At 42.5% G+C, this 11,347-nt stretch overlaps 1 protein-coding gene across 1 annotated transcript; it reads left to right on the forward strand.

Moving 5' to 3' along the window:
• The first annotated feature begins 370 nt into the window (after positions 1 to 370).
• Positions 371 to 10,732, forward strand: LOC143339854 (myosin-6-like). Its single transcript, XM_076761368.1, has 38 exons — positions 371 to 405; positions 675 to 886; positions 980 to 1,123; positions 1,219 to 1,375; positions 1,463 to 1,490; positions 1,592 to 1,697; positions 1,794 to 1,886; positions 1,971 to 2,034; positions 2,126 to 2,224; positions 2,319 to 2,422; positions 2,498 to 2,636; positions 2,768 to 2,886; positions 2,977 to 3,126; positions 3,244 to 3,414; positions 3,526 to 3,835; positions 3,940 to 4,013; positions 4,091 to 4,296; positions 4,567 to 4,690; positions 4,792 to 4,928; positions 5,020 to 5,275; positions 5,357 to 5,599; positions 5,679 to 5,855; positions 5,941 to 6,086; positions 6,177 to 6,267; positions 6,361 to 6,750; positions 7,289 to 7,415; positions 7,647 to 7,765; positions 7,849 to 8,045; positions 8,125 to 8,308; positions 8,398 to 8,563; positions 8,663 to 8,787; positions 8,874 to 9,182; positions 9,299 to 9,502; positions 9,604 to 9,900; positions 10,011 to 10,115; positions 10,205 to 10,300; positions 10,423 to 10,557; positions 10,657 to 10,732. Exons 2-38 carry the CDS (start codon positions 683 to 685, stop codon positions 10,675 to 10,677), a joined length of 5,817 nt encoding a protein of 1,938 aa, XP_076617483.1. The 5' UTR covers positions 371 to 405; positions 675 to 682; the 3' UTR covers positions 10,678 to 10,732.
• The last annotated feature ends 615 nt before the right edge of the window (positions 10,733 to 11,347 follow it).

An 11,347-nucleotide genomic window follows, 5' to 3' on the forward strand; every position in this document is an offset into this window, starting at 1 on the left:
TTTTCATACTTTTTATGATTTACTGGCTTTTCAGTCACCTGAAGGACAAAACAAAAGTAGATGCTGATCCAAGACCAGTTCATAAGTTGCAATTCACTGACCAATGGTTACATGAGAATCATCGTTGTCCACTCCTTTATTTCCAAATACAGATCTTCCTTTTTTGATTAGTGTCCTTTGTTTCTTGCTCTTACCTTATTGGGAGGCTGGGTGTCAAATCACTGCCTCCTGGATGTGTATAAAAAGGGGTTCAGAAAGAGGAGGAAAGACAGGAACACAGTACCTGCAAGTAAGTATACATACCTTTTACACATGGCTATCATATCACATACTGAAAATACAGTGATCATTTATTTCTTTCTAGAGCCCCATCTTATCAAATCTACCAAGAGGGAGAGGAAACAGGTAAGTAGTTCCATGCTAAAAAATAAAAACTGCTGACATACTTGCACTGTAAAATGTTGGTAGTTCATAGTTCATAGATAAGTGTCTTTTAAGGTCAGAATTTTATTTATACATCCTTAAATTCCATAAGTATGATAATTTCTGTGATGTTTGGCACATTTTTCTATGGATGTACAAATTAGTTAAAAAAAGAATATTAGAACAAATGACCTCATAAATTATTCAAGTGCTGCATCAGAATACTTTCAAACCATGTTATTCATTCACAGCTTTCAAGATGTCAGGTGACGCCATCATGGCGGAGTTCGGGTCTGCTGCCACGTTCCTGAGAAAGTCAGACAAGGAGCGCCTGGAGGCCCAGACTCGCCCCTTTGACATAAAGAGGCAGTGTTTTGTGCCCGACCCTGAGGTGGAGTATGTTAAAGCCAAAGTCACCAGCAGAGATGGTGACAAAGTCACCGTTGAAACTGAGGATGGAAAAGTAAGTATGTGAGATATTTACACTGACTAACAGAAGTGGAAAAGTAGTCAATCTAATGTAAACTGAGATATTCTGTGTGGTAAATCATTTCAGACTGTAACCCATAAGGAGGCTGATATTCACCCTCAGAACCCGCCAAAGTTTGATAAAATTGAGGACATGGCGATGTTCACCTTCCTCCATGAACCTGCTGTGCTGTTTAACCTCAAAGAGCGTTACGCAGCATGGATGATCTACGTGAGTAAAGACCACAAATCTTCCCATTGTGTGAAATCTTCAGTGCCGTATGCTGTATATAAATGTTTTTGTGTTTTGTGCATCTTCATCAACAGACCTACTCAGGGCTGTTCTGTGTGACTGTCAACCCCTACAAGTGGCTGCCAGTGTACGATCAGTCGGTGGTCAACGCTTATAGAGGAAAGAAGAGGAGTGAAGCTCCTCCTCACATCTACTCCATTTCTGACAATGCCTACCAGTACATGCTGTCAGGTATGTTCAGTTCTTTGTAAACTCTGACAGCATCCAAATGTTTAAAGAAAAACGTCCTGACACTCAACATTGTCTTAAATCTGACAGACAGGGAAAACCAGTCTATTCTTATCACGTAAGTAATTCATCAAAGGTAAATCTGAATCAATTTGAAGAGCAGAGTTTAAGGTTTGTCTTCATGACGTGTTCAGATCACATGCTTGTTTTTGTTTGCAGTGGAGAATCTGGTGCGGGAAAGACTGTGAACACTAAGAGAGTCATCCAGTATTTTGCCAGCATCGCAGCTGTTTCTGGCAAGAAGGATGTTGCTCAGGAGAAAAAGGTTGGTTTTAAACATTTTTTTAATGAGTGTATTATGGGAAACATTCTAAGATTTTGACCTTTGTGGCCTAAATGTTGGCATGCATTGAACCCACAGGGCACCCTGGAGGATCAAATCATCCAGGCCAATCCTGCCCTGGAGGCCTTTGGAAATGCCAAGACCATCAGAAATGACAACTCCTCCAGATTTGTAAGTTTGGTCATTTCAGAGAGTAAATGTGCAGATATGACTGTGTCACACTGACAACATCTAAACAGCCATTTCTCATGACAGGGTAAATTCATTCGAATCCATTTTGGAGTGAGTGGGAAACTGTCTTCAGCTGATATTGAAACATGTAAGTACACAGTGCATACATGACTTAAAGGTATGGAAATAGTTCTAAGGTCAACAATAAACCTTGATACCAATATATTAAATGTTCTCAGATCTGCTGGAGAAATCCCGTGTCACCTATCAGCTCAAGGCTGAGAGAGACTACCACATCTTCTACCAGATTCTGTCCCAACAGAAACCAGAACTGCTGGGTGAGTGCTGGATGAAACATAAAATATATACGGCTGTCAAGAAATACCACATACATACAGACTGAAACTCTTCTTTCTTTTCTTTCTTTGACAGAAATGCTGCTAATCACCAACAACCCCTATGACTATGCCTTCATCTCCCAAGGAGAGACAACTGTAGCTTCCATCAATGATTCTGAGGAGCTGATGGCTACTGATGTAAGTGAAACAGACAGCTTGTTAAAAATTCCATAGATACTTCACAACTAACTCAAATTTGATTTGATGTTCAAGGAAGCTTTTGATGTCCTGGGCTTCACCCAAGAGGAGAAGAACGGCATTTACAAGCTGACTGGTGCCATTATGCATCATGGAAACATGAAGTTCAAACAGAAGCAGAGAGAAGAGCAAGCAGAGCCTGATGGCACAGAGGGTAAAACGTTATCAGGACAATCAACAGTTTACTTTTATTCTCTTAAAACAAGTGTACAACTACCACCAGTCTGGGCCCTTTTACACAAAACAGCATAATAAATGCTTCTTCTACACAAAATCCATTTGCAGATGTGGACAAGGTTGCATATCTGATGGGCTTGAACTCTGCTGACCTCATCAAGGGCCTGTGTCACCCAAGAGTAAAAGTAGGCAACGAATGGGTCACCAAAGGTCAGAATGTGCAGCAAGTAAGTTGAAAATGGAGGTACTGCACTGAAATCCATTGGGGAATAAAGCAAGTTTAAATTTTAATGTCATTAATTTATGCAATTTTCTAGGTGTATTACTCGATTGGTGCACTGTCCAAGTCAGTGTACGAGAAAATGTTCTTGTGGATGGTGGTGAGAATCAACCAGTCTCTGGATACCAAGCAACCTCGGCAGTACTTCATCGGTGTGCTGGACATTGCTGGTTTTGAGATCTTTGATGTGAGTGTCAGAGATTAAGTGATAATGTAACATGAAATAAGCTGTATACTTGAAAGAAAGAACAATGAAACAAGACAACTGCTGTCCTCTCTTTCAAATGTTTTGTCAAATGTACAGTTCAACACCTTTGAGCAATTGTGCATCAACTATACTAATGAGAAGCTGCAGCAGTTCTTCAACCACCACATGTTTGTGCTGGAACAAGAAGAGTACAAGAAAGAGGGCATCGTGTGGGAGTTCATTGACTTTGGCATGGACTTGGCAGCCTGCATTGAACTCATTGAGAAGGTTAGTGCTGAGTTACATTTGATTTCACATCATCAAATAACAAATCAAAGCAAATCAAAGCTATTCTTTGCAGCAGGTTTACATTCAATTAATTCTAATTAATTCCTTCAGCCCATGGGCATCATGTCCATCCTTGAAGAGGAGTGCATGTTCCCCAAAGCCAGCGATGCAACATTTAAGGCGAAATTATATGACAACCATCTGGGTAAAAGTCCCAACTTCCAGAAGCCCAGGGTTGTTAAGGGGAAAGCAGAGGCTCATTTCTCCCTGGTTCACTATGCTGGTATTGTTGATTACAACATCACCAACTGGCTTGTGAAGAACAAGGATCCACTGAATGAGACTGTGGTGGGGCTATATCAGAAGTCCAACCTAAAGTTATTGTCTAACCTGTTTATTGGGTATGCTGGTGCAGATTCAGGTAAGGAGCCTTTGACTACGCTGATTATTCATCTGTAAATTGTCCAGGATAACAACAGGGGAGAAAATAACAATTAAACTTATATATCTACAACTTCTACACAGATGGAGGAGGCAAGGGAGGAAAGGGAGCAAAGAAGAAAGGTTCTTCGTTCCAGACTGTGTCTGCATTGCACAGGGTAATATGTTTAAAGTTTGGTATATGTCCTAGGTTTTGTATGTGGAACCTATTAATATTTGTTGTCTTTATTTACAGGAGAATTTGAACAAACTGATGACCAACCTCAGGTCAACTCACCCCCACTTTGTACGCTGCATCATCCCCAATGAGACCAAGACTCCTGGGGCGATGGAGAATCCTCTGGTCATGCACCAGCTCCGCTGTAATGGTGTGCTGGAGGGCATCAGGATCTGCAGAAAAGGATTCCCCAACAGGATCCAGTATGGAGACTTCAAACAAAGGCAAGAAAAGTGATTATTTATTGCTCATATGTTTGGTGGTGATAATGTCTGTGAAAGTGGCATCTGTTATTGCCCACACCATTGGTAGCACCCCTCCCCCAGGGCACTTGGACAATGACTTGGGATATTCTCCCAAGATCCCCTTCTTTAGGACTGCCAGTGTGTCTGCCATAGCCCAGCAGAAAAGGATGGATGGACTGGGGAAATTCTCAGAATTTATTTGCATATTCATTCAATAACTGCATTGATGTTACGGTTGTATCATTTCAGATATCGCATCCTGAATCCAAACGCTATCCCTGAGGGACAGTTCATAGACAACAAGAAAGCAGCGGAAAAACTTCTGGGCTCTTTGGACATTGACCATGAGCAGTATAAACTGGGACACACAAAGGTTGGTCTGTCTACAATAATTTCAAAGAGAAGGGTTGCGTTTTAGAGTAAATGATTGTGCTGGGGACAGGTAATGAAAAACTGATGTTATGGCATTTTTAGGTGTTCTTCAAAGCTGGTCTGCTTGGTCTTCTTGAGGAGATGCGAGATGATCGTCTCGCTCTCATCATCACTGGAATTCAAGCGAGATCCAGAGGACTACTTGCCAGGATTGAGTTCCAGAAAATTGTTGAGCGCAGGTGAGAGCGTTTTTCTTTTTTTTTCAACATTTAATGTCACAAAAGACAAGGTACAGAAAAAAGGATTCAAGCTTACTGATGTTGTCTCCAGGGATGCCTTACTGGTGATCCAGTGGAATGTCCGTGCCTTCATGGGTGTCAAGAATTGGCCCTGGATGAAGATGTACTTCAAGATAAAACCTCTGCTGAAATCAGCTGAGACTGAGAAGGAGATGGCAAACATGAAGGAGGAGTTCACAAAGCTGAAAGAGGCTTATGCTAAATCTGAGGCACGCAAGAAAGAACTGGAGGAAAAAATGGTCACCCTGCTCCAAGAGAAGAACGACCTACAGCTCCAAGTGCAATCTGTAAGATCAGTGATGCATTGTACCTAAAAATTGCAAAGATTTATACTCACAGGTGTCATTAATTACCATATTGGTTTGCAGGAACAAGACAACCTTACAGATGCTGAAGAGCGCTGTGAGGGTCTGATCAAGAGTAAGATCCAGCTTGAGGCCAAAGCCAAAGAGCTGACAGAGAGGCTGGAAGATGAAGAGGAGATGAATGCAGAGCTGACTGCCAAGAAGAGGAAGCTGGAGGATGAGTGTTCAGAACTGAAGAAGGACATCGATGATCTGGAGCTGACTCTAGCTAAAGTTGAAAAGGAGAAGCATGCCACAGAGAACAAGGTAACAAAACATTTTGACCAGCATTGATTAAACATATTGCCAACCGGATGAGGTGTTCTAACTAGGTGATAATTTAAAGGTTAAAAACCTGACTGAAGAGATGGCAGCTCTGGATGAAATCATTGCTAAGCTGACCAAAGAGAAGAAAGCTCTTCAGGAGGCTCATCAGCAAACACTGGACGATCTGCAGAGTGAAGAAGACAAAGTCAACACTCTGACCAAGGCCAAAGCCAAGCTGGAGCAGCAAGTGGACGATGTGAGTACAACGGCATTTGCAACTAAATCTCACGTTCTAGAGGCACAACTTTTCGAGTAAATGATTGGAATTTTTTATCTGTTAGCTTGAAGGATCACTGGAGCAAGAGAAGAAAGTGAGAATGGATCTGGAAAGAGCCAAGAGGAAATTGGAAGGGGACTTAAAGTTAACCCAAGAGAATGTGATGGATCTGGAGAATGACAAGCAGCAGTTGGAGGAAAAACTTAAAAAGTAAAACCAGCCTTCTACAATCACTAGCGTCATGCTCATTATGACACAACAGCTGATTACCAATGTCAACCATTTTGTCATTAAATGTAGGAAAGACTTTGAAATAAGCCAGCTGCTGGGTAGGATTGAGGATGAACAAGCCATGGGCGCTCAGCTCCAGAAGAAACTGAAGGAGTTACAGGTAACTGCACAAACAATCATTTATGACATTGTTATCTATTTATTATGGGAATTCCTACTCAAAATGCCTAATTGTCTAATGAACCTCATGAAGGCTCGCATTGAGGAGCTGGAGGAAGAACTGGAAGCAGAGCGAGCTGCCCGAGCCAAGGTAGAGAAGCAGAGGGCCGACTTGGCCAGAGAGCTGGAGGAGATCAGTGAGAGGTTGGAGGAGGCTGGAGGAGCCACTGCTGCCCAGATCGAGATGAACAAGAAGAGGGAGGCTGAGTTTCAGAAGATGCGCAGAGATCTTGAAGAGGCCACTCTGCAGCATGAAGCCACTGCTGCTACACTGAGAAAGAAGAACGCAGACAGTGTGGCTGACCTGGGAGAGCAGATTGACAACTTGCAAAGAGTCAAGCAGAAGCTGGAGAAAGAGAAGAGCGAGCTCAGGCTGGAGCTGGATGATGTGGTCTCCAACATGGAACAGATCATCAAATCCAAAGTAAGATGAGCAAAACCAGTGATCCTTGAACGCATCTTAAAGGAATAGTTTTGAGAAATACATTGCTTCACTTTCTTGCCAAGCAGCTGGCTAGCTTAGCACAATACTGGTGCAGGCATTTTCCCGTTTACAGAATTTGTGCTAAGCCAAGCTGACTGCTTGCTAGCATTAGCTTCATATTTATCACAGAGACACGAGGGAAAGTTTGACATTTGGGAAATACATTTGCTTTCTTGCAGAGAGTTAGATGAGAAGATTAATACCATGCTCATGCTTTGACGTGACAGGAAGTCACTGCCCTGCTGTGTTGTGCCCTTTACGTTAAGTATAATATAGTCTCATCACCTGCTGGTTTAGCTTCTCTTTTGAAGCACAGACATGAAAGTGGTATTGATCTTCTCATTTAACTCTCAAAAGGAGGGTATATATGTCCTGACAAGTCATGGTATGTCTTCAAAGACAATACTATACAGGAAATAATGCTTGCCTTGTATACATTCTATGACTTACATATTAATATGAGAATCATTTAACTCAGGTCAACCTGGAGAAATTGAGCCGCTCACTGGAGGATCAAATGAATGAGTACAGGATCAAATCAGAGGAAGGCCAGCGTTCCATCAATGACTTCACAATGCAAAAAGCAAAGCTTCAAACAGAAAATGGTAATCAGTTTAACACACAATCACAAGTGTTTTTTTTTTTTTCAGCAACACACTCCCAAAGATTGTGGTGTTACAATAATGTATATAATGTATATACATGTAAATGTATATAATAAAGAAATCTAAAAATGTAAGGCAGTTTACATTTCTAATATTACAGGCTGCAAACGGATATGTAACTAAACACCAGTTGCAGCTTGATATGGGGGCTGACAAAACTTTATTTTACAGGTGAGCTTGGCAGACAGCTGGAGGAGAAGGACTCCTTGGTCTCTCAGCTGAGCAGAGGGAAGCAGTCCTACACTCAGCAGATTGAAGACCTCAAGAGACAACTGGAAGAGGAGAGCAAGGTAAAGCAGTGAATGCAGCCCCCAGATAATTTCATTTTTAATTTGACAGTACGTCTGTCACAGCTTATACTTTCACCTTACAGGCTAAGAATGCACTTGCCCATGCAGTGCAGTCTGCGCGCCATGACTGTGATTTGTTGAGGGAACAGTTTGAGGAGGAGCAGGAGGCCAAAGCTGAGCTCCAGCGCAGCATGTCCAAGGCCAACTCTGAGGTGGCTCAGTGGAGAACCAAGTATGAAACTGATGCCATTCAAAGGACGGAGGAGCTGGAAGAAGCGAAGTAAGAACAGCTGCCTCCTCTTCAACAACATGCTTTTGACAAGGACTGAAAATCATTGTAATATGTCCTTGTCAAATAGGAAGAAACTGGCCCAGCGTTTGCAGGATGCAGAAGAATCTGTTGAAGCTGCTAATGCTAAATGTTCCTCCCTGGAGAAAACCAAACACAGGCTTCAGGGTGAGATTGAAGATCTCATGGTGGATGTGGAGAGATCGAATGCTGCTGCTGCAGCTCTGGACAAGAAACAAAGAAACTTTGACAAGGTGATGGGCGAAAGAGAAAAACATGTGAGGCACAATGTGAATGGATGAATTAATGCTAAATAATCTAATACTGAATATTCTTAATCCAGGTCCTTGCTGAGTGGAAGCAGAAGTTTGAGGAGTCCCAGACTGAGCTGGAAAGTTCCCAGAAGGAGGCTCGTTCTCTCAGCACTGAGCTCTTCAAACTGAAGAACTCTTATGAAGAGTCTTTGGATCATCTGGAGACCATGAAACGAGAAAACAAGAATCTCCAAGGTAGGAAGATGCATTAAAACACAACTGATCTTTGACTATTCACTGAATACAGTGGTAAGGTTGGGAAAACTGTAAATGAAATAAATATGCACAAAACAGAGGAAATTTCTGACCTGACTGAGCAACTTGGTGAGGGAGGAAAGAGCATCCATGAGCTGGAGAAGATCCGTAAGCAGCTGGAGCAGGAGAAGGCTGAGATACAGTCTGCTCTGGAGGAAGCTGAGGTGAGTGTTCAGAAGTTTGTGTTGTGCTAACTGTCTTCTTATTTTTTAAAGAATATTGAATTTAATGGAGGAGACTGTTCTTTCAGGGCTCTCTGGAGCATGAAGAGGGTAAGATCCTCCGAGTTCAGCTTGAGTTCAACCAGGTGAAGGCTGACATTGAGCGTAAGCTGGCTGAGAAGGACGAGGAGATGGAGCAGGCCAAGCGAAACCATCAGAGAGTGGTGGACACTCTGCAGAGCTCCCTGGAGGCTGAGACTCGCAGCAGAAACGAGGCTCTCAGGGTGAAGAAGAAGATGGAGGGAGATCTCAATGAGATGGAGATCCAGCTGAGCCAGGCCAACAGGCAGGCAGCAGAGGCTCAGAAACAGCTCAAAGGAGTTCATGCTCATCTGAAGGTACTATGGAGGCTAATCATTGATGAGTGTTTGTGCTTTGTTTTCGTTCTTCTTTTTATTATTGAAATAAAGAATTTAAAGATGACCTCCCACCATGCAAAAATCCCTCTGAACAGGACTCACAGCTGCAACTGGATGATACTCTCCGTGCCAATGATGATCTGAAGGAGAACATTGCCATTGTGGAGAGACGTAACAACCTGCTGCAGGCTGAACTTGATGAACTGAGGTCAATGGTGGAGCAGACTGAGAGAGGTCGTAAACTGGCAGAGCAGGAACTGCTGGATGTCAGTGAGAGAGTTCAGCTGCTGCACTCTCAGGTACACCCAATTCTGGATTCATTCTACGGTATAATTACATACCAATATATGCAAATTATTTATGTTTCTGCAAGTGTTGACTGTAAGACAACTCCATGCAGAACACCAGCCTGCTGAACCAGAAGAAGAAGCTTGAAAGCGACACAGCTCAGCTTCAGAATGAGGTGGAGGAGGCGGTGCAGGAGTGCAGAAATGCTGAGGAGAAGGCGAAGAAGGCTATTTCTGATGCTGCCATGATGGCAGAGGAGCTGAAGAAGGAGCAGGACACCAGCGCTCACCTGGAGCGTATGAAGAAAAACATGGAACAAACCATCAAAGACCTGCAGCACCGCCTGGATGAGGCTGAGCAAATAGCCATGAAAGGTGGCAAGAAGCAGATCCAGAAGCTGGAAGCCAGGGTAAGTATTTCTAACTTCCACTGTGTTGCCTTACAGCAGTAGTGCACAATACAGTATTCTCTGGCTTTGATAAACTTAGTAAAGCTGCATCCATGACTGTTGTTTTCAAGGTGAGAGAGCTGGAAAATGAAGTGGATCTGGAGCAAAAGAGAAGCAGTGACTCAGTGAAAGGTATACGCAAGTACGAGAGGCGCATTAAAGAGCTTACCTACCAGGTACATGCTACAGACACAATGACTATCATAAATATTCACCAAAAGATGAAAAGTTCTGTTTTAACAAGCAGTATGTATTAATTTAACAGACGGAGGAGGATAAAAAGAACCTGACCCGTCTGCAGGACCTGGTGGATAAACTGCAACTGAAAGTTAAATCCTACAAGAGAGCTGCAGAGGAGGCCGTAAGGGAAAATGCTACACCTTCACTTACTAAAATATAAGCCATTTGCCTTTTCATGAATAAGCTCTTTGTTGCAGCCATACTTTCACAATTTTTTCATCCTCTTATGTGGATTTTGTTTAGGAGGAACAGTCCAATACAAATCTGAGCAAGGTACGCAAGTTACAGCATGAGCTTGAGGAAGCAGAGGAGAGGGCTGACATCGCAGAGTCTCAGGTCAACAAGCTGAGAGCAAAGAGCCGCGACTCTGGTGCCAAGGTCAGTAATCACTCAGAATACTGCAATTTTTTGGAGTGTTGGAATCATGCAATGCACAGTGAGTTAACTGAAATGATATGTATTTTTTCCTTTATACAGAAAGCACATGAGGAAGAGTGAAGACCTTAATAGGACCTTCAAGGATGTCGTGCAACTGTAGTACTTTAGTTTCTTTATTCTCCATGCAACATGAGTGGAATAAACAATAAAAGCCTTTTGAATGCACCACTTTGTCCATGTTTCCTGTACTTGAAAAAGATTCAAAGAAATTAGTAAGAAATGAGTCACCACACTACAAATAAAGAAAAAGGAAAGCAGAGGCCTGCACTGTGGGGTAGTAATAAAAACTCATGCAGAATCTCCCCACAGCAGTGTTCAAACCACAAAGTGAAAACTGAGTTGCTTTTCATGTTTTAACATGAGAAGAGCGGAAGAGTTCAAACCTTTGCTCTGTGTTCTTGTCCAACAATACCCTGCGCTGCTGGGTGGGTGGCTTGAGCAGCTGGCAAGGCTAAGAATGAGCATGAACAAAGCAAGATTAAGCTCAAAACAGCTGCATGTGGTTGGGACCACTAATGAGACTTATTGAGCAACATGACTTGGCAACGTATAGTAGATCATATGACACTGTGGTGTGGAATTGGCTTTGAATTGCTCCCAGGTGTTGAGTTTTCAGTTAAAATAGTTTCTCATACTTCAAACCCTGTATTACATGAAATATACGCTGATACTGTACATGAATATTCTCCTAAAACAAAAATGCAGTGAATAGTCAATGTGTAAACAAAGT

Source organism: Chaetodon auriga, chromosome 21 (genome assembly GCF_051107435.1).
Source record: "Chaetodon auriga isolate fChaAug3 chromosome 21, fChaAug3.hap1, whole genome shotgun sequence".
NCBI classification, from domain to species: domain Eukaryota; kingdom Metazoa; phylum Chordata; class Actinopteri; order Chaetodontiformes; family Chaetodontidae; genus Chaetodon; species Chaetodon auriga.

Coding starts and splice junctions, on each gene's coding strand:
- LOC143339854 (XM_076761368.1), top strand. CDS start 683: ATGTCAGGTGACGCCATCATGGCGGAGTTCGGGTCTGCTGCCACGTTC. Junction 1,698..1,793: donor ATGTTGCTCAGGAGAAAAAG/GTTGGTTTTAAA, acceptor TTGAACCCACAG/GGCACCCTGGAGGATCAAAT. Junction 8,564..8,662: donor AGAAAACAAGAATCTCCAAG/GTAGGAAGATGC, acceptor TGCACAAAACAG/AGGAAATTTCTGACCTGACT.